Consider the following 23,416-nt stretch of genomic DNA (forward strand, 5'->3'; position numbering starts at 1 on the left):
ATGCAATAAGGGCGTAACTCAGAAAAATGCATTCAGAGAAAAACGATGTTGAAGATTTAAGTAGTGCTTTTTCTCTTGACCGATTCCATCAAATCGTGCATGCATACCAGAATTTGTCCCCACCATAGTCTCAGATTTCATTATTTTTTTTATATGGGATCTACATGCAATGTTATTAGACCCATATTTTTTCTTTTTGCTAAAAAAAAAAAAAAAAAAAAAATATACAGCCTTCCAAAATGGCTGCTCTCCTCTCGGATTGCTCTAAAAACTAAACATGTCAAATTGAAAATTTTATTGTAGAGAAACGAGTGTACTTAGTAACATAATCGCAATAGCAGGAAGAGTATAAAGTTGTATGTTTCGGTGGAGGGCCAAAATTCGTCTATTGGTCCAATAGGAATCGCGCAATTCACTCGCAATGTTGCCAACTTCGTTGAAATTTTTGCTAACTTCAAACATTTTTTTTCTGTCCTCACGAGCTTCTAGCATCGCAATCTACTCTATAAGGTCTCTTGAAAATGTAAAGGACTTACGTTTCTGATTATTACATCCCACGTTATAGTATGATGAAAAGCTGAAAATTTCATTAAGACGCCGTGTTTGGACGCCATTTTCTCAAAAACCTCACCTTTTAAAAATCTGATTTTTTTACATGTATTGGAGGAGTACCTAAGTATTTAATATCCGTTAACCGTTCATGCGGCTGCAGCCCCTAACATTCGCAATTAATTATTGGAATTTCGATTTTTGTACTTGAAATTTAAATATTTCGTGTGGGCATTTAGATCCTATACACAATGCAATTTGAAAGGGAGTATGAAAATTTTGAGAGATGAATCTTGACATCAAATCCAGTAGAAAAGTTCCTATAAACATGAGTCGAATTCCGCTTCGTTTTCGAGTTATAGGGTTTCCAACTCGGGACCCAAAATCAGTTCGGGACAATATAAAATATTTCGCGTTAAATGAGAAACTATGTATTAAAGCTTTGATAAAGTTCAGAAAGTTGATTTGTATCAATATGATGATTTTTACGTGCGTTGCAACTCGGTTGGCATAGACGAATTTTGGCCCTCCACCGAAACATACAACTTTATACTCTTCCTGCTATTGCGATTATGTTACTAAGTACACTTGTTTCTCTACAGGGTCATTCCATGCCAAATCATCACAAAAAAAAGTGTACTTTTCAACCCGACCATCTCCGATTGACATGAAAGTCGGTGAAAATACATGAAGTTATACACACACGTAAAATTTTACCCCTCACTGATGTACGATGTCCATACAGCAGTGTTGCCAACTTAAAAAATGCAAAATTTGACCTCGGGTGCTCTGCAAAAATAAACCATAACTTCGCTTGTAATTGAGGTAGAAACTTCATATTGGTCTTATTTTGAAGCTAAAGGGGCATAGTATCTATTAAAAATAGTTACAGTTCAAAATATTGTATTTTTGTTTTCAAGGTCAAAAGGCGTAACCTTTGTCCTTGAATATCTCAGAAAATGTACCTTGATTTTCATTATAGGAAAAATATAATTAAGAGTAAAATACCATCTCTTTTTGGTATAAATTTCATTTTGGGAAGGCTATGGGAACAGGAGTAAAAACAAATACAAAGTATGAGTGTAGCATTTTTTTGTTATATTTTGGCATGTGAAATGTCACAATAGTAAACTATAATTGCACCAAACATGCATAACACAAGTTCACACTCTCTCTTTATCATTCTCTACGTGCACTGCTAGTCTGCGAAGCAAGCTCAGTCCTGCTCAATCTTCTGTGGAGGGCAAAAGTGATTAAAAGACTAGTGCTTCCGTAAGGAGTGATAGTTTGAAAAAGTGCATGAAAATGAAGAAGAAGTACATACAGACACAGTGCTGCAACCCATTTGATTTGAAAGGCACAAGAACAGTAGAAAGCAATTACGGAAGGTGCTACCATGGATGATAGAAAAACTACCACATGTGACTAGTGAACAAATGATTTGTGACAACTGTAGGAAGAAAATTAAAAGAACTGATGAGGAAGAACCGAGCACATCAGTTGATGAAGAAAGTGATATCGATGTGGACACATACTGGACTGAATCTGCTATGCGGTCATTAAATGAAAGTTTGAGTACTGTCGGTGCATCACCCATCAAGAAGAGAATGAAGGAAATCATACCGCCCCCCCCCCCCCCCAAAAAAAAAGCTACGAAAATTGCGAAAGTTGTAGAAGAGAAGATATTTCACATACCAGCTGAAGATTCCCTGCCTGATGACAACGGTTGTGATGCCATGCTGCAACAACTAAAAGAAAAGTTCGAAGAAACCAGTGATGAGAGTGAGAAAGTGACAATTTTGACCATCCTTCCGAAAGAGTGGAGTATCAGAAAAATAGAGCATGAATTTCCTAGTGCAAGTAACTACATGATACGTAAAGCTAAGCAATTAATAAAAAGAAATATGGAATTTTGTCTACACGAAATCCCAAACCAGGGAGGAGCTTGGATCCAGATGTTGCTGACACTGTGAAGAACTTCTACTGCAATGATGTCAGCAGAATTATGCCAGGTAAGAAAGACTGAGTCTTAGAATGGGTGGTACAAAAGAACACATACAAAAAAGGCTAATGTTAAACAACCTTGCAGAAGTGTATGTTCATTTCAAACAGTCGTATCCTGGTGTGAAGATTGGTTTTTCCAAATTTGCCTCTCTGCGGCCTAAACATTGTGTTCTTGTGGGAGCAAGTGGTACACACACTGTATGTGTGTGTGTGTTTTACATCAAAATGTTAAATTATTAATGGACGGATGTAAATTAGACAAGCTAATGGAAGACTACAATATTAATTTATCCACGTACCACCACTATTTGGCAAATATGATGTGCAATCCAACCAAAGTACAGTGTTGGTTCCAGCAATGTAGTGACTGTAGGGTCCAATAGTGTAAAGACAATATTGGAAAACGTACTAGACAATGCCATTGAAACTGTTACCTGCAAGCAGTGGATTGCATCACAAATATGCACACTTGAGACATTTGTCAAGACCACGGACGAATTTATAGATTTATTTATTTCTAAACAATTACAAACACACTCTTTCATTGCTGCACAGCAATCATCATACTTGAAAAGCCTAAAAGATAACGTAAAGGTGGGTGAAATTATTGTATTGTGTGATTTTGCTAAAAATTATTCGTTCATACTACAAGACGAGGTGCAGGGTTTCCACTGGAACAATGCCCAAGCAACAATACATCCATTTGCCATTTACTACAGAGAAATGCCTGTAGGGAAATTGGCATGTACAAATTTAGTAGTTATTTCAGATTGTTTGCAACACACTACAATAGCTGTACATACGTTTCAAAAGCATCTCATTCAATTTCTAAAACAGAATATTCAATATGTAACTAAGATATATTATTTCTCAGATGAAAGTGCAGGCCAATACAAAAACAGAAAAAACTTTTTAAACCTGGTACACCACAAATTTGACTGGGATTCCAGCGGAGTGGCACTTCTTTGCCACATCGCATGGCAAGAATTCATGTGACGGACTAGGTGGAACTGTCAAGAGACTAGCCGCTAGGGCAAGTTTGCAACGTATCTATACTGATCAAATTATGACTCCACGACAACTGTTTAAATGGACAAAAGACAATATCAAGAATATGAACTTTGTATATGTGTGTCAAACTGAAATCCTGGAAAATGGGCGGATGCTTCACAGTCGACATGAAGAAGCAAGACCAATACCTGGAACTCACACATTTCATGCTTTCATCACAGGAACAAGGAATGAATTAGTAATAAAGAGGTTTTCAACAGACACAACCATTACTGTGCAGGAAACAAATAGCCCACATGAAATATTGCCGTTGGAGGAAATTAAAGGTTTTGTGACTTGTATCTATAATGATGCCTGGTGATTATGTTGTACATATTGAACATTCCAAGTGAACAAGTTCTCATTAAGGTTGATCCACGTACTGCAACTGGGCGAACTTACACATTAACTGCTGTGGACACTCAAAGTTCAGAAGAAGCACTACAGAGGAGGAGGCACTAACTTGTTTTTTTGCTGATAAGTTTCATTGCGTGTTGTATACAACATTACATTTCATCCTTCTATTAGGTACGTTCCATACATAAATGTTAAAGTATTCAATTTAATCTGCAGTATTATGTTTTCAGGATTTTTTTTACTCCTGTTCCCATAGCCTTCCCAAAATGAAATTTATACCAAAAAGAGATGGTATTTTACTGTTAATTATATTTTTTCTACAATGAAAATCAAGATACATTTTCTGAGATATTCAAGGGCAAAGGTTACGCCTTTTGACCTTGAAAACAAAATTACAATATTTTGAACTGTAACTATTTTTTATAGATACTATGCCCCTTTAGCTTCAAAATAAGACCAATATGAAGTTTCTACCTCAATTACAAGCTGTGAGCGGGAGGAAGGAAGATTGCATAATATGAATAAAATTAACAAAATAATTAATATGTTAGAATGGAAATGTGGGAGGAGACTTTATATATATTCTGAAAATTACTTTAAATTAATGCAACCTCCAGTCACAAAGTTAATTTACTAAATTTAGTTCAGTCGGTAGAGTCTTAAGTTAAATGAAATTAAAATTTTGAAAAGTAAAACAAGATTCTTTTTAGCATGAAACTCTAAGTTTCAGGTAATCTGTGGTTTTAACACCCATCCTGCATGTGAAAGATACCCAAAATACGCACATCGCTTTAATGATTCATTCACGAACCCAGCTTCTGGCCTGAAAAGGAAACAAAAAGAAAAAAAGGGTAACACATACCTTACGGCCATACTGTAGACAAGAAAGAAGTTCAAATTTCCATTGGTAATCCTTTTTAATGCACCACTTCAATATTTCAGATGCACAGAATATTGTGTTTTACAGTAGCACACGCGCGCGCACGGTCTCGCAATGAGACCTGAGAAAAAAAAATTAAATTTTAATAAAATATTTCTCTTTGAAAATTTTATCACACTTTCTGAGCTCTCATTTTTAATTGTTCGTGCACGGTTTTGTTATTTGCGCCTATATCTTCTCACTTGCAGTGTCTCTGCATTTCCTACGGTATACACTTCCCTGTAGTATTTCTTCCGTTTCCGGCGACCATTCTCCGTCTTCTCCTGTCGTGCTGCTAGACTCTTCCACCACTCGTACTCCCACGAACTTTGGAGTTCTGCTGCATTAGCGGCGGTTCTGTGGGTAGACCTCTGTGTGATGGCAATATGGGATAGCTGAATATATGCTGAAAGTTCACACTAGCCTGCCATTATCTGGTGCACTGGAGTTATATGACACTAACCGCGCCTAATTCATACAAGTGTAAAGGCTCAGTCTCTTGTATTAAACAGCATTTAAATACACTGAACGTTATTTTAGTATTGGTGATTGCCTAAAGAGTTAGGCATAGAGTTTGTCTTTTACCAATACTGTGCCTAACTGCAAACAATATTAACAGGTGATACGGCGTATGACATAATACTGCCAACGTTACTACTTGTGCGAAGCACTTCACAAAATATACGTGGAAGCATTGTCTCTTCACACTAGTAACACTTTGTAAATGTTTTAATTAATATAAAATCACTTTGCAGGCATTTCCGCAAACCGCACTTTAGTAAATGTTAGTTGTACCTCCTACGCTCTCATTCTACCAAAAGAATATGAGTTCAGCGTTAACGAAGATAAATTGGCAGTAAATTTGTGCTTAGTGCACATTTAATATAACACACGCACTATGTATATGGTTTGAAACTAAAACACTGACATGTTCACACATATCTGAACACGACGAATGTCGATTATAAAGTTTCAAGTAACTGGCGGTTAAAACAAATACTCCGAATTTCGTGTTCGATGTACACTATTCACGATCCAAGAAGTAACTGTCCTCCTGGTTGTGTCCCGTAATGTTTTATTTACCTCCAGGTTCATTGTTCGCTCCAACTTTGGGTTGGGCCAAACCATTATAGCCCGCTTCACCCGAAATAGGTGTGGGAGGTACATCCCTCACCTGTAGGCTTCCACTGACCTAGATATTTCGGTAGTCAACACTTTTTCAAATTCTTTTGCCATTTATAGCTCACTTCAATTACATCGTTTACAGTCACTATGCGTGTTAGATAGCTTATTTATCAAGCTTTCATTTAGTGTATGACACTCACTAACACTGTGCTGTATTTAATATAAAAATTAAAATAAACACCAAAATTATTCACACTTGGTCACTTGACAGGTTTTCACACACAACTTGACAAGTGGTACCACCTAGTGGCGACCACCGTAACTGTTTGTCCAAGTGACATTGAATAGTGCAAATTTCTGAAGCTGATGCATTGAAGGATTTTGCTTATTATTTGATAACTCATGTTAATTACACAATTTAAATAAACTATACAAAATGTTAATATATAAATGAACCCTAAACAAGGCTGTCGTAGCCTGACACATCAAAATAAGCATAGTAAAACTATTTGAGAGTTCTCTTCTCTCTGCCAACAGTATTGAATTTCGTCTGGGTTTTTTTTTAAAAAAAAAAAAAAAAAACTGAGGTGTGTGTTCGTCCTTTGAATACTTCCCACAACCATCAACTAGGTCCATAATTGTCATTAGTACAAGCCATTTGTAGTAATCAAAATATATATCGAGCTAAATATATCTAAAACTACGGGAACACCCAGAAAGTTTATTTACATAATCAAAATACATAACATCACACATACTATTATGACAAATCATGTATCAGCGGAGCAGAAGAAACAATCTTTTAACAGAGACATCTTGCGGATGTCACTGCACTACTACAAACAGAGTTCTAGACGACTACCACTATGACTCAAGTGGACTCGTCCACAATTTTGAATTTGTCAACTTCCCTTTCTCTGACGGTAGTTCGTTGACCAAGCGACGCTTCTAGAGACAAACATGCTAAAAGTAGGTGTGTCTTGAAAAACTAGCACCTCTTTGTATCCTGGATTCTCTTATAGATACGCTAAAAATTTTATGATTTTGAAAGCATTGTATTTGTGGACTCAGTGTCGCTGTAGTGGCAGTGTATGCTCCTACCTACAACTACCCTATGAAGTGAGACTAGCTATCCATATATGTGAACATTGGAGCTCATAGGTATTCTACCCATATAAAGATGGTTACCTTGATTCCTATATCTTCCCACGACGTGGGAGACCAAGGCTCCGTTAGGAACACAAGCTTTCTTTAAGTTTTTTTTTTCTGTAAGGCCTTCGCTGCTTCTCTGCCAGCAAAATAGCGTATCTAAACTATAGAATGTTCTGTCTTCTTCGAAGTCAATATTAAATAATATTAAAATATCATTGCTCCAATCTGATGTCCTGTCCTGTTGTTACTCAATGTTCAAATTACATATCAAAATAAACAATATAAATACATAAAAATACCAATAAAAGATACATGCTCCCGCTGATACGTATGCAAATTCTAATAAACTTCATATGCAAATCCCTAATTAAATGGTAAAAATATTCATACATTCACGCAAAATTTAAATATGTAAATCAAATCAAAACACAGTTCATGTGTCGATTACAAAGCGAAGTTATGATTTATTTTTGCAGAGCACCCGAGGTCAAATTTTGCATTTTTTTTCAAGTTGGCAACACTGCTGTATGGACATCGTACATCAGTGAGGGGTAAAATTTTACGTGTGTGTATAACTTCATGTATTTCCACTTTTCACAGACTTTCATGTAAATCGGAGATGGTAGGGTTGGGAGCTGTGATGATTTGGCGTGGAATGACCCTACAATAAAATTTTCAATTTGACATGTTTAGTTTTTAGAGCAATCCGAGAGGAGAGCAGCCATTTTGGAAGGCTGTATATCGAAGACAAAATTTTTTTCAGCAAAAAGAAAAATAGTAGTTTCTTATTTTAAAAATTAAATTAAATCTGAGTCAGTCGTGGAGACCACCCTGGACGATTTGAAATGCAATCACTCTATAGTGTTTCGATACCTAAGCTTACCTAACCTCTCAGCTACCCGAAAAATAAGGTAGCTTAAACAAAACTTAACTATCCTGTTAAAGAAAAGGGTGTTGACGACCTTGCTAAAGAAAGGAAATATTCAGTTAACAGAAAAAGACGGAGGTACAAGGTAAGTGATTTTGGTATGAATACGTTCCCTATGGCTTCTATGGGTGCCGCGGTGGCTCAGTGGTAGAGCGTTCACCTCTGGTGCTAGGGGTCTCGGGTTCAAACCCTGCTCCCGCCAAGTGAACTTTGTGGTGGACAAACACCGTGTGCGTGGGTTTTCTCGGGGTTCCTCCGTTTATCCCACTTTCTTCATTCCACCATTTCATTCATTACTCATCATCATCGTCTCCTTTAGCCTAACCGGCATAACCGTGGGACATAAAACTCAAAAATTTCATTTCATTTCCTATGGCTTCTATCAATGGATACAGGTTGATATAATTATGGTAATATCATCTCTTTAAAGACTCAATTCTATCAGTAAGAAATAAATTTCTAGAAGGTTTTTGCAATACTGGTAAAAGGCGGAGTCATCAGGTTTAGCATCGTCAGGAATGAAGGAGTGGAATCAAGATCGGGCAATAATTAATTTATGCCCCAATTAGTAGTTCGTTGGTAGCAGTGGCGATAGAAGCATTCCAAATTGTCGGGGTGAAGTTACTCGTAATACCTAGTGTTGGACATTTATTACCTCTAATTTTGTCAAGTGGTTTAATAGCTGTAGACGACTACTTGCAAGGAATAATCTTTATATTGGGGAAAAAGTGTACACATCAAGCAACAATCTTTCGTTAGTCGATTGTTCACAATATTGAGGATTTTAGGGTGTCCGTGATCTGTTGGCTTTCTGAATAAGTGGCTAAAAATACCGACACAGAAACATGGCGCAAGATAAAAGAGTCACTTACCATTATATAGAGAAGACCTTAGTCATATCTGCGCATGTCGCAGATACAATCCTGAAGCACAGAACAAAGTGTAGATGTGACTGCTAAAGTCGATATCGATATCAAACAGGATTAACGTATATATACTGCATTGAGTGTCTTAAAACAGGTGTGCTGGAAAGTTAGTGCATATTGGCTGTAAGGTGTTAACGGAAGTATGCCTACTTGAGTTATCCAATTTCTGCAATCAGCTTGCTCAAAATCCTGTTTGAATACATGTCTGTTTCATCATGAGAATGCACCAGATTATCGTGCTAATGAGACACAAGACTTTCTGGGTAAATCGGAGTCCATTGTAGCTGATCACTCTCCCTACGGTCTAAATGTTGCTTCGTGTAACATCAGTCTGTTTCAAACAGTGAAGATGAACCTTAAAAGGGAAGCGCTTTATATCAACTGAAGGGTAGGATGATGAGTGTGCCAAACTACCAGATAGGACATGGTAAAGTTGGTTTAGGAAGTAGTTTTATCATATGAAGAAATGTATTGTGGGAGAAATGACTTTGAAAGAATGTGCAAAATTTTCCTACTGGCCTATGTAGAAACGTTTCTTCTTATATTTTTCTTAAAGCAATGCAAAAACTAGTTGATGTAATGCTTTAACAACCAGTATAATTACTAAATAACATTTTTTTTCCAGATAATGGGTGTCGATGTAAGATTTTGACTTGTGGGAAGAAAACTCGACAAATGGGAAAACGAGATACACGATATGTAAGTTACCATTTTTGTATGGTTATTTTCATGAATTGATTAAGATTTCCGTAATCTATTTCTTTTCATATTAAGTATTGACATTCAGTTATTGGAAATGCCCGTTTATTTGCTAATAGACGCAATAGAATACACATTGCAAAAGAAATACTACTAAACTTGTATCCGTAAAAAGAATAACCACCTTTAAATTACTTCAATTGTCTCAGCTCATTTCTTCGGTCGGTACCTTCTTGAACTGCTACGCTAAAACTATTGTAAATCCTTTCATCTTAGGACAATTTCAGAAGAGCACAAATTCATTATTTAGAAAACAAATTACGAAATAACAAACTTTTGAAGCACTTGTACACATCTTCTGTAAAAAGAAAAAATAACGATTTATATTACATTGAGTAGTTCGCTTACTATGAAGGGAGACAACCACCAAAGACTTGAAAAAGTGTTAGTCCAATCACAGTGTGCCTCATTGTTGTCATGAAATATTAAGACTTAGCATTACAGTAAGTTTGTGAACTTTGTTAACGCACGTGTGGAAAATTCGTTATATTATTGTAGATTCACACATGTTTTTAGTATAGGGAATTTTATTCTCCACAGTTGTGATCATAGCGAGTGGTGGTCATATATATATCTTCGTTCTTCAGAAACCTCTGATGTGTTGATAAAACAAATGATCGAACTCCATGCCACTAGCAGGGGGGCGCGGTGGCTCAGTGATAGAGCGTTCACCTCTGGTGCTTGGGGTCCCGAGTTCGATCCCAGCCCCCGCCAAGTGAACTTTGTGGTGGACAAACACCGTGTTCGTGGGTTTTCTCGGGGTTCTCCAGTGTCCTCCCACTTTCTTCATTCCAGCATTTCACTCATCTCTCATAATCACCGTCTCCTTTAGCCTAACCGGCATAACCGTGGGACGTAAAACTTAAAAAGATTTTTCCATGCCACTAGCCAGATCTGAACCGAGTTCGGTGGGCAAGTAATCCATGGCCCAGTAAATAAAAAAATACTATATTTGATGGCCGGGTTCGGGTCGGCTCAATTCGCCTTGCGTGTGGTACCTTATTTCTTGGTAACTACTAACCAGATTAAAACCAAATTTGGTGGGCAAATAGCTCATGGCCAGACTCGGCTCAGCTCGACTTCCCTTGCGTGTAGTACTTTATTTCTCGGCAACTACTAGCCGTAACTAAACGAAATCGGTGGGCGAGTAGCCTATTGCCTAGGAAGTGAAGATCACTATATTTGATAGTCAGGAACAGAATCGGCTCAACAACAGAGGCTATGTTCCACAATTCCAGAGTTCGGTTCACTTCGGCTTCTTTATTAGCTGATGTGCCAAGTGCACGTCGTATTACATAGGTAAAATAGGGTTGTTATATTTCAAAAGTTAAAATCTCGAACATTATTGTTTCAGCTTTAAAATGCGCGAAATAAATGAACAAAGTTGCATTGACTTCCTTGCAGTGGTGTAGTAAATATAATAACCTAAAACGAAGTATTTAAGAAAAAGAAAGAAAAATAAATTGTTATAAATAAATAAAGTGGTGTCGTCTTCGTTATCATTATTTGATGGAATATACTTGCGCTTAAAAAAAAAAAAAAAAAAAAAAAAAAAAAAAAAAAAAAAAAAAAAAAAAAACTGAAATACGTTTGTTTGTCATATTTCGCTAAATTACCACACTAGTTTTAATTTTAATTATTTTATTTCTAGTCATATCCGAATCCTGTCCTCCTTGCACGACTAAGTCGAAAGAATGTATCTGGTCCAACTCTCAGAGATTATTTGAACCGAGATAGACCGACGTGGGAAGAAGTGAAGAAACGTCTGCAAGAAAAGCGAAAGGAGAGTTCTGTATTAGCTGAGTGGGAAGAGAGAATGAGCAAGGTACAGAAAGACTACCGGTGTATTGTTACATGAAAATCTATTCGGAACATAACGCAGTATAATTTTTCACAAACTAGCATGCAATCATCCGTTACCCAAGCTTTCATAATCTGGACAGACTTGTAATTAATTCATTGAAGAATTAACGAGTTAAGACTTTCGTTATTTTTTAAGTTAATCAATTAAATTTTTCAGTAAATTTTTAATTGGTAATGGTATAGACAAGTGGTAGCGATTAAAAGTTAATCTTTAATTCTTTTTTAGAAACCATGTGAAATAAATATTTCTGATTTTTATGATATTTTAATTACACTGAATATTAGTTATCAATTTTGTTTGAAAACAATAACTTTCTGTATATTAGCAGACTTTTTTCCATATACTTTCTTTATCCATTACATTTTACACTGGGGGCGCGGTGGCTCAGTGGTAGAGCGTTCACCTCTGGTGCTTGGGGTCCCGGGTTCGATCCCAGCCCCCGCCAAGTGAACTTTGTGGTGGACAAACACCGTGCTCGTGGGTTTTCTCGGGGTTCTCCCGTTTCCTCCCACTTTCTTCATTCCACCATTTCATTCATTACTCATCATCACCGTCTCCTTTAGCCTAACCGGCATAACCGTGGGACGTAAAACTCAAAGATTTCATTTCATTTTCATTTTACATTTTACACTAACCTTAACAACTCAAGACAATTCTTATTCCATAATAGTGGAAATTGTAATTTTTAAAATTTATTGGCTAATTTTATTTGTTACTATTTTCTGACATTAATGATTAATCTAATCATTTTTATTTTCATAATAGTTAATTTTAATCCGTTAAAAATTTTCATTACTTTTTCTAGCTATGAATCTTGATAAGCAACACGTTTAAATATTTTCTTCTTGCTCTCAGACAAATGCGCGCTCCACCCTGTTCAATTGCAACAGGCAGAATTCCAACTCTGAATGGCTTAAGTAGTTACAATTGAGTAGAAAAAACATTGCCAACGTATTACTAGTTAAACTTCGGTTAGTATGATATGACAACAGGGCAGCCTGTAGGCAATTAACATGGCATCATTTACCACCTCCATTTCTCCTGAAAGAACAAATCATAAAGCTACGATTTTAAGTATTCTACCCCATCATGAATAACGAAGGGAAGGGAAAGTACATTCGTACTCAGAAAGGCCTACATATATATGTATATACATAATGAAAAGTGTTTATGGCCATGTTAAATCGAAGTTCTTAATCCATACTAGCTGTGTCCATTCCTGCTCTCTTTTAATTCTTTATTCAAAACCACAAAATAATGCTTTTCTTTTTTAGCCATTCCTTTCCTTGTGTTTCATGTTCGCACTACACATTCACACCTATTCTACGTTCTTCGCTCGCAATTCACTGTGGCTGATACAGTCTACTTCGCTCCAGTTCTTTTTTGTCTTCTTTCTCTTTTACGATTATGTTTATCGGACACAAAAATTTCGGTAGTTTGAATTATTTGATACTTTTTCACTTTATTCTCTAATGTTTTCTTTGTTTCTTCTTTTTCTGACAGAAGTTCCGAGAAGAATTGGATAGGGATAGAGCCAATTTGCTTGGAGAAAGCTCAAAGGGAGAAGTGGTCAGAAGGAAAAAAGCAAAAAAGAGAAGACATTCTAGGGTAATAACATTATGTAACATGATATGTTAAGGCTTTCATTTTGTGCTACACGCGCTTAATAAAAACAGAAATTATGTATTCACATTGTCTTGCATATATACAGTATATATTCTTTGTAAAACTAAAATTTCGACATCTGTAAGAATTCCTGGTTCGTTTGTCAAGTCACTTCACCATATCTTCATCTTTAAGATAAAGTGACTAGACAAAAGCATCAGGAATTTTTACAGGTGCCGAAATTAGTCTTAGTAAGTATAGATACGCAAAACAAGGTACACACAACATTTTTTTTTTTCTTTTATGCGACATCTTTTTCGTACAATCTGCTCAACGATTCTTTTTCAAAATAAAATTTACTGCTTCAAAGTAGTTATACGTTTATATTTGGTCTAGGAATTAATTCGTGCGGTTGGTACGCACACATTGAAGCTGTAGTACAAACACAAAATACATAAATACCTTAAGAAAAATATTGTCCATTGCTAGCCACCACTTTCGCCCATCTGTCAGGCAATGTACGGATTCCGTGGCGAAAGAAGTCCTCATCCTTGGAAGCGATCCAGTCAGAGACCCATGTTTCGATATCTTCTGAAGAAGTAAACCGCTGTCCAATCAAATCGTTGTTCATGCAATCGAACAAGTAGTAGTCCGAAGGAGCAACGTCTGGTGAATACAGCGGGTGGGGTAAAACTTCCCATCCGATATTTTCTAAATAGGTTTTGACCGGTTTTGCGACATGTGGGCGAGCGTTATCATGTTGAACAATAAGTTTATCATGTCTGTTCTCCCATACTGGTCGTGTTCTGGCCAGAGCTTGCTTCAAACGCATTAATTGTCGTCGATAACGTTCTCCATTCATAGTTTCACCCGGTTGCAGCAGCTCATAGTACACCACACCTTTCATATCCCACCATATGCACAGCATAACCTTTGCATAGTGAATATCTCGTTTTGGTTGTGATGGACCTGGTTCACCTGGTTTCACCCAGGCCTTTTTTCGTTTAGGGTTCTCGTAATGGATCCACTTCTCATCACCCGTAATAATTCGATGCAGAAACCCCTTTCTGCTCTGTCGTTGAAGCAGCAATTCGCAAATGGTTTTTCGTCTTTCAACGTCTCTGTCTTTCAATTCATGTGGAACCCAATGTGACATCTTTTGAATCATTCCCATGGCTTTCAAGCGTTTGGAGACTGTTGTTTGATCAACGCCTAATGCTGCTGCAAGTTGTTCCTGCGTTTGACACGAATCCTGCTCGAGCAATGCTGTCAATTCTTCGTCTTGAAATTTTTTTGGCTGTCCAGGTCGCTCTTGGTCTGCCAAGCCGAAATCACCACTTCTAAACCGTGCAAACCACTTCTGACACGTTCGCTCAGCTAGAGCATGGTCACCATACACTTCCACCAAAATACGATGACTTTCAGTCGCACTTTTCTGCATGTTAAAGTAATGCAGCAGGACACCCCGCAAAAACACTTTATCAGGCACAAATTGCGCCATGTTCACTTAACTACAAACTGGTGTTGTTGACGCTTTAATCCACTGCCCTATACTACGAACGATACGCGATGACAGGGGTTTGCAACACATGTGTGGATACACGGAACTGTGGGACGCTCCGTTCGTTGCGCCATCTCTTGTCCACCCGCACGAATTAATTCCTAGACCAAATACATTTATATTTGTATGGATGTATTTCATACATACTTCAGGGCTACAAAGTGGTCAGTAAAAATCAATATTTTTGGCAAAGTCAGCATTTTTCAAATAAGCCAGTAAAGTTAGTATTTCAGGCTCTTTTAGAACATTAAACAAACAAAGAAACAAAAAGTTCAATTATTAAACAGCATTCTATTAACGAAAGGAGGAAATAAATGATTTCTTGCACACCAAATTCTCTATATGCGAATTCAATTCAATGATACACACAGAGTAATTCCGGTCCGGTTTTTTTTTTTTTTTTTTTTTTTTTTTTTTTTTTTAAACTTTGTGGATCATTAAATTCGCACTTAATAGAGGATTTTTGTTTCCTCTTTGGGTTAATATAATGAAAATACAACCCTCAGACGTGTTCTGAATATGGATACTGGATTGTCCAAGCACAACAGAAAGTTGTGGTACAGTCTTGGTCATAGAAACTTTTCTTTTCCTAAGCGACTCAGCTTGGGCGGGTTTTCGGCCCAGCGAGGTAACACAGACATTTAAAAAAAGTTTTAAAACGTAATCCTCCCGAAAGTAGCTCAGTTTGGGCGGTATTTTCACCCCAGCGAGAAAACACAAACACTTTCTCACCTCACAAGATGGGGCAAATTCATTTTGTGTGCTGGTAAAATGAATCGTGTTTGGTCAAACATATGCGAAACAACGTCGCTTACAATTAGCGTTTGAACTCTGCACACTATGAGCAATTGTTAAAGAATGATTGATAGATTCCGGTGAGAAACGAGAGAGCTAGACTTGCTACTGACCATCCGAATTCTTTCCAACTTCTGAACTGCCCCGAGTCTAGTGTATTTTGTATGGTAAGATACCAGCTTCATTATTCGAGACCCCTACGTATGCAGACATCTGTTACCCCAATAATACTTTAAAATTTGCCTGTATTAAAACTAAAAAAACGTCCCGAAATCGTGTCATGAAACATTTTTAAAACGTTTAATTCGTATTTTCTTGTAAGATTTCCAAAATTGTACGTGGAATCGTTTGAGATATCAACACGGTTGTTCAAAATTATCTACAAAACGTGTTAAAGTTCATTTTGGATAGCGAATGAAAGAATAGTGTTTGGTCATTTTGCTATCAGACACTTGTCTTCCAAAAAGTAAATCTGAACAAACCACCTATCACCTTCTATTTGAACAGCTGTTTTCGATGTGGGTACTGAAGTTTATTAAAATCATCATTAAGAATTTTGAGTGACATTTGGGTCATACTTTTCGTGTCTAGTAGTATAATGATGAATAGTTTGAGGAACATTATGTAGAAAAGTTTCCAACAACAAACAATAATTCATTGACAGTATGTGGTATAACGTCCTTGGAACAGGTTTTTGTGTAGATGTCAGTTTAGTACTAATTTTTACTAACACACTTACTGAAAACGTTAGTTATGGTATTTTTGTTTAATTTCTTAGGTCGTAAAAAACTCTCCTGTTGTACATGTATTTTAATAATATTCTTTTCCGTTTAAGTCACGATCCACATCGATGTCATCATGTGATTCTTCAAGAATTACTTCAGTATTAAGTGAGGTAAGTCTTAGATTATTTCTGTTCTGTATTGGCTGGATTAGAGTTTAGCATCCGTTTTAACGCAGGGACCCTACAGCGTATATGAGACATAAATATACAGCTTAACGTGAAATGCAAACCACACGAGGCTCCTATCGAAAATCGAACCCGGGTCTCCCGTAGTAAAAGCGAGTGCGCTAACCATATAGCCACAAGGTCTGTATTATATGTGTAGATATAAAATCGTTTTATTTTTTATGTTATAAATAGAAAGTATTTCAGGATCACCACTATCTGCAGGATGATTAGCAGAGCAACCCAGAAGCATAAAACAACAATTTAGATGTATGGTTGCTACCTTCAATTTGGATATGATTACCTAAAGTCCAGATAAAAATAATTTGTAAAGCGTAATAAAACAAAACTATATGTATACTTCAGTGCCAAAACTCATGGGATAGCAGTGTGAAACTCGCGGGAAGATTGTGGAGTACTGGTGTACGGCACGAAGCAGTTTCAGTGCTGTCAGTCGGACTTTCGTGAGTGCAATGAAATATTGTGTACTGTAGTTGTGGCAACCCGATGGGAATTATCAATGTTTCAGCGCGGGATGATGATGCTAGATGAATGGTGTATGCGATATCGGAAGTTGTGCGGACATTAAACGTCTTTAGCTCCACAATATCAGGGATGGACCGTGAGCAAAGCATTGAACATTACGACCCATCAGAAACAACGCAGTAGCCATCCACGTGTGCTAAATGATCGCGATTGACGACATCTGGATGGATTCATCCAAGCAAGCAGACAAGCAATAATGCGTGAACTGACAGCAGGAAGCAATCTAGCAACGTATCTAAGAAGTCAGTGCAACGCAATTTGATCTCCATGAGATATCGCAGCCGCAGACCGATAAGACTTCCGCTACTAACTACTGACCATTAGCAGCGGCGACTCATGTGGGCTGAGAAACACGTGGATTAGGCTTTGAATATTTGGCAGCATGTAACGTGGTTAGATGAGTCTCGTTTCCAGTTGATACGCGCGGATTGGTAGGATTCGGGTGTGGCGCAGATCCTTTGAGGCCATGGTCCGAAATTGTCAACAAGTCACTCTCTAAGCTCGGAAATGGTTTGGGTCGTGTTTACATGACATAGTCTGGATCCTTCGATCAGATTGAACAAGACATTGATCGGTCATCGCTAAGTTCAGCTGCGTGGTGACTATCTCCAGCGCTTTATAAACTTTTTGTACTCTGTCAACAACGGGATTTGCCAGGATGCCAATGCGAAATGTCACCGGACTACAAAGATGGGCGACTAGTTTGTGGGACATTCTGGTCACTTCCAACGCATGATTGACTTCCTAAATCTTCGGACATGAACTTTATTGACCACATATGGGATATCATCGTTGGTGCCCAGGATGATCCACCTGCAACAACCACTGAATTATGGATGACAACCAAGGCTGCATGGCTGCGCATCTGTCCAGTGGACTGCTAGCGACTTGTTGCATTGCTACCAAATCGAGTTGCTGCATTCCTCCGTCCTCGAGAAGGTTCAACACTTTATTAGATAGGTATCCCATGATTTCTGGCACTTCAATGTAATATAAGACATAATTCTTTGAAAATCAATTGTTTATTTGATTTTATTTTAATTATTGCTACCTAGAACTGCATTTATTAACTAAATTTATTATTTTTAATTTCAAGTTTTACAAGGGGTATATATGTCACTGTCAGAGGAAGTCAAACAATAATAGATACAATTTGTTAGTTTCCAATTTTCGTATACAGTACATAAGTAAATATTCCACGAGAGTAAATACTATTAACTGCATCAGATTGACATTATTATGGGAAAGTTCGAACGTTTTAGTTCAATAATAATAATAATAATAATAATAATAATAATAATAATAATAATAATAATAATACCTCCTGAGAATCCGGCCTAATGTGACGGAAGGGCAGGCCGTATAATAAAATAGCCGGATAGGTCGGGGTTCTATGAAGTCATTTCTTTGCATAATTTCTCCGTAATCACTCCATAATCAATCCATAATTTCTCCATAATTTCTCCGTAATAATAATAATAATAATAATAATAATAATAATAATAATAATAATAATAATAATAATAATAATAAGTTTTTTTTCCGTTTATCACCCATTTTCAAATCTTCACTGTAGTACACTTAAAAAATATATTAAACATACCCCAAGAACAATTTATGAATATTGAACTGTACGTACTGTACAGTTATAATAAGAACAGCGGCAAGTGTACTGTATTGAGGTCCGTTACACACTGACAAAACAGTAAACAAAGAGCAGAACGCTCCTCTTTTCCTGTCACAACTTGTATTCTGTACACGACATGTAGCTTCCAATGCCTTGGGTTTGGGGGCGCGGTGGCTCAGTGGTAAAGTGTTCACCTCCGGTGCTTGGGGTCCCTGGTTCGATCCCAGCTCACGCCGTGTGGACTTTGTGGTGGACAAACACCGTGCTCGTGGGTTTTCTCGGGGTTCTCCCGTTTCCTCCCACTTTCTTCATTCCACCATTTCACTCATCTCTCATCACCACCGTCTTCTTTAACCTAACCGGCATAAGCGTGGGACGTAAAACTCAAAGATTTCATTTCATTTTCATTTTTCCAATGCCTTGGCAATGTTGCCAATACAACACCTTGCCTTCCTCATTTAATTACGATAAAAGAAAAGTAGGCCGGATAGACGCGAGCCGAATACTCGGATGTCTGCTATAATAATAATAATAATAATAATAATAATAATAATAATAATAATAATAATAATAATAATAATATAATTGTTTATTCTTCGAAAAATACGCATCAGAATTCACATCACAGACATCATTTTGTACAGCTTGATGTTTGTATAGATTGATAGATACATCCCCTGGCAGAGCAAAAAACATTTAATTTCAGAATCGTTAATCATTATCTGCTGTAACCTAATGAGTATAAGCTTGGGATGTTAACCTAAAAAAAAATTGATGTAGGTTTCATCTTTGTACAGTGTTATAGGTAAGCAAAAATTGAACTTAATCTTTATTTTGGGCTATATCTCATTAACCACATTGGCAGCTGTCATTTGCTAGTGTGACAATGAAAAGCTTGATAAGGTTATACTTTAGTGAGTTTCATCATAAAAGGTGGCTTGGTTATCTTGCATAATCAGTATTCTAGTTTTACAAAAGGAAAAGTGTTTTTGTCAATTTTCTCAAAAAGTGCGCATGAGGACTTACACTTGTTCGTGTCATTTTGTTTAGCTCAATATCTATCTATCAGTTTCATTTTTGGATTTTTTCCGTTGAACGCTAATATTGTAGAATTTGTCTTTTTTTAACATTAAAATTTAAGGGCCTACGGTTATGCCTTTAGGCTAAAGAGGACGGATGCTTAACTCTCGCACTACCACCGGGGGTGAGGGGGTGGAGGGTATTTTGTGCCCACCATAGTATGTTTTTTGTTATTGCTCGGCATGTTTAGCTAAATTGAGAAGCTTACGGTGGCGCAAATTAAACGTTAGTATGTCTCACAAGTTTGCTACTTTTTAAGTTGGTGGGCACAAAGTATCCCTCCATTGGTAGGAGATATGACTGATATTTATAACCGTAACTCCTAGATGGCAGTATAATAAATAGCTGTTAGTCGTATCCCATGTACTGTTCAGTCTCTGTAGATTTTTGCGAGTTTCTAATTTTTTCTTTTGCGAGATATATTTAATCTTAACCATTGGGTACAAAATTGCCCCCCCCCCCTGCATAAAATACCTAGGTAGTGCGAGGGCTAATGAAAGTGAATGATTGTAAAATTAAATTTTTTGTGCTTCCCCACAAGATCATAGTCACACGAGCTAATCACTAGACCAGTGAGGATGGATAGAATTTGTCTGTCTTTATCTAAGCCTGTTTTTGAAATATCTAATTCTCCGACGTCAAATGTCGCTCAGTTGGAAATAACAGGCTTAGATAAACGACTAGATACTTCGATAAACTTAACAATGGATGTCATGAGCTTGTTTTTATTTGTTTTTGAATTAGGAACCGAAAAGGAAACTTAAACACAAATCAAAATCGATGTCATCTCGGAAGAAGAAACACAAAAAGGAAAAACACAAACATAAGAAGAGGACAAGAGAGAAGAAACAAAGACACAAAGAAAAACATTAATGCAGAGAAAAATTCCTTAAATGGTCTAGGAAGAAAAATTTTCAGACGCTTAATGCTTCAGTAACGGGTTCGTCTCCGATACAACTGTGAGTACTAGAGTAAGGTGTATTAGGCAGGTTGGATAGGAAACATGATAGTGTTCATTCTGGTAACCAAGGTATGTGTGATTTTAATTCATATCAGTATTCGATTGAGTAAATGTGGGCTTCTTACGCATTACTCCCATATCGTATGATATAGGGATGGCCCAAAAGTTCGTATACAGTACCGTACTGATCAGCTCATTGCATTTTATATCATTTCTTATTGTTATCCATCAGGTAGACTTAGTTTTTTTATTATTTGTTTTTAATGTGTTTTTACTTACATCTTAAGCTCGGAACAGCCAAAGCAAGTAAACCTATAAACTAGAATGTTATCCTTGATCAATGTAGGGGTGTATACCTACTTTTGGACCACCCTTAGTTCCGTAGGAAATCAGGGACATACATTTTTGTCATATTTATTAAAATGTTAGCGACTTGTTTCGCCCGGAAATTATCATGTTAGCATTAGTGTTACGAATGCTCTACATTACATGCAATAGGACTTTTTTCGTATTCAGAAAAGAATTGTGCGTGTAAGAGCGATGTCTTCTAACAGTCTGTTTGACTGTATTATATTTGTTAAAGAAAACTATGCGAATTTGCTTTTATACACTTTTCTACTGTAATGGGAATGCTTGGTAAGTTTTTCTCCAACCCAGTGCAGTTGTCTTCGTTATATTGAAAAAACTGATAAAACTTATATTTAATGGTAATGTACATGTATTTATACTAGATATGTCATTGTGAATGGCTTTATTTGTGATCAGATTTTTAAGTATCGAGTATGGTAGATCAGTACAAAAAAGAAAATTCCATGGGTTATATCAGTGATTATCAACCAGTGTGTCTAACCACTTACCGACATTTGATACTTACCTCGCACTTACGACTGTATTTCTGGGTTTTATCGTTTTGTAGATCCATCGTTTTATCGTTTGATGTTTGTTATGCCCATGTAGATGATGATAACTATAGGAACTTCTAACGTATAATTATGATACTTGCCACGAGTATAGTGTTTCAAAAGAAATTCAGTTTTATCTTGGTCCTTGTGGACTCCTACGGCCAATCCTATTTTACCTTTAAGCGTCGAAAGACGCAACTGCTACACCCAGGCTTTAAATCTTAACAGCTCAGCCTCTAATTAAGCTAGGAAGATAATTTTGTTATCAGTGTGTTCCTGAAGGATGAAGCTTGCCCCGATATACATTTTTTATATATGGGGAATATCAGGGCGAAGAAGAAGGAGGGTAAATTTCGTGTTTTTTACATCAGTTTTTTTTGGGGGGGTGGCCATTCCCCTCCTTTGGGGGTTCAGTCATAAAAATTGGTATGTGAAGCAATGAAGCAGTTACTACACGCGAATACCGTGCAAAAGTACTTGTTGCTTATGTGGGAGGAGTAGGAAGCAACAAAGTTGGCCAATTTGTTGAGTCTCAGTCTTTTATGTAAATTACATTTATTTTCTGGACGGTTTCATGTAAGACTTCTATGAATACGGCGGGAATTGCACAAGTGTTACCTCGTTGGAATCAGTGTTCCATAAGCTTTCTAGCGAGGTATCAATCATTACCCTGTTATAATTAGAGGTTCACCAGGATCCCCAACGTGAGAATTACGATTTCGTTCAAATCCCTGCCCAGTGCATAAAGGCATATATATATATATATATATATATATATATATATATATATATATATATATATATATGTATGCTTGTATCTGTTCTGCGCGAAGACTGAACAAAAGTGAGATTTATTCATTCTTAAATTATGCTGACACAATTAGACGGTTCTTGAAGCCTAGGAAATAAATATCAAATAAAGGAAATTACTCCGTTTCGGTCACAGCACACAAATTATATAGGCATATACAAGTTAAACAATAATCGGTCTGTAGCTTTGATAATTTGATTGGTGTTTTCTTTATTACAATGAATTTTTCGCTTTCTGATATTGAAAACTCCTTCGCACCTTTCGTAGTTGTTTCTGTATTATCTATACAAAACAAATATTTAGTGACCTAAATTTATCTATTTATGTACTTAAAATATAAAAAAGAAAAATCTATGAGTAGCGAGTTGGTAATATCTTGGTAATATCTTAAACAAATTTATAACGTGCGAGCCAGAACAAAATAAGACTCATGTTTGGGGGCCTTTTTGTCCTGCCCTGAGGTGAATGTGCGTAAGAAATGCGTAAATCACATTTTCTACATCCTTGTTCTATTCTGTGTATTCTGCTTCTTAATCTGTCTTATCTCTATAATAAATCACCACACTAAATATTGGGGAACGTGCATGCAATTCCCCACTTGGCACATATGAGCGACGCTTCCTCAAGGAATCGATCAAATGATCCTCTTAGTTCGGCGACTTGTAACACATCATTACCTAGAAGATCATAAGCAGCGGCTGTGTCAATATTTTCTGCTTGCAACGATTTAGACACAAGATTTATTGTTTCTAAGACTTTACATTGTACGATCAGCAATAGAACGAAACTGTATGACTCCATTTTCTTCTTTAACCCGATGGCTTCATTGCGTTCGCTTCTGTTTTTACTCGCTTTAAGCACATAGACGGATCATACTTTCCGAAAAAACGAGTTGGATTAAGTGTTTTGAGTGTTACCTTTGAACCGCTCTCAGAAGATACTTTCA

At 36.8% G+C, this 23,416-nt stretch overlaps 1 protein-coding gene across 3 annotated transcripts in view; it reads left to right on the forward strand.

The window, feature by feature from the left end:
• Positions 1 to 20,973, forward strand: part of LOC145676125 (protein FAM133B-like) — a 36,282-nt gene extending 15,309 nt beyond the window's left edge. For all 3 annotated transcript variants that reach the window (XM_081747028.1, XM_081747029.1, XM_081747030.1), the window contains exons 2-6: positions 9,636 to 9,709; positions 11,421 to 11,594; positions 13,137 to 13,241; positions 16,430 to 16,489; positions 20,541 to 20,973. In XM_081747028.1, the coding sequence (XP_081603154.1) occupies positions 9,686 to 9,709; positions 11,421 to 11,594; positions 13,137 to 13,241; positions 16,430 to 16,489; positions 20,541 to 20,669 (492 nt within the window). In that variant the 5' untranslated portion in view covers positions 9,636 to 9,685 and the 3' untranslated portion in view covers positions 20,670 to 20,973. The remainder of the gene's footprint in view (positions 1 to 9,635; positions 9,710 to 11,420; positions 11,595 to 13,136; positions 13,242 to 16,429; positions 16,490 to 20,540) is intronic.
• The last annotated feature ends 2,443 nt before the right edge of the window (positions 20,974 to 23,416 follow it).

The sequence above is a fragment of the Thermobia domestica genome, chromosome 18, assembly GCF_964235325.1.
Source record: "Thermobia domestica chromosome 18, izTheDome1.hap1.1, whole genome shotgun sequence".
NCBI lineage: Eukaryota > Metazoa > Arthropoda > Insecta > Zygentoma > Lepismatidae > Thermobia > Thermobia domestica.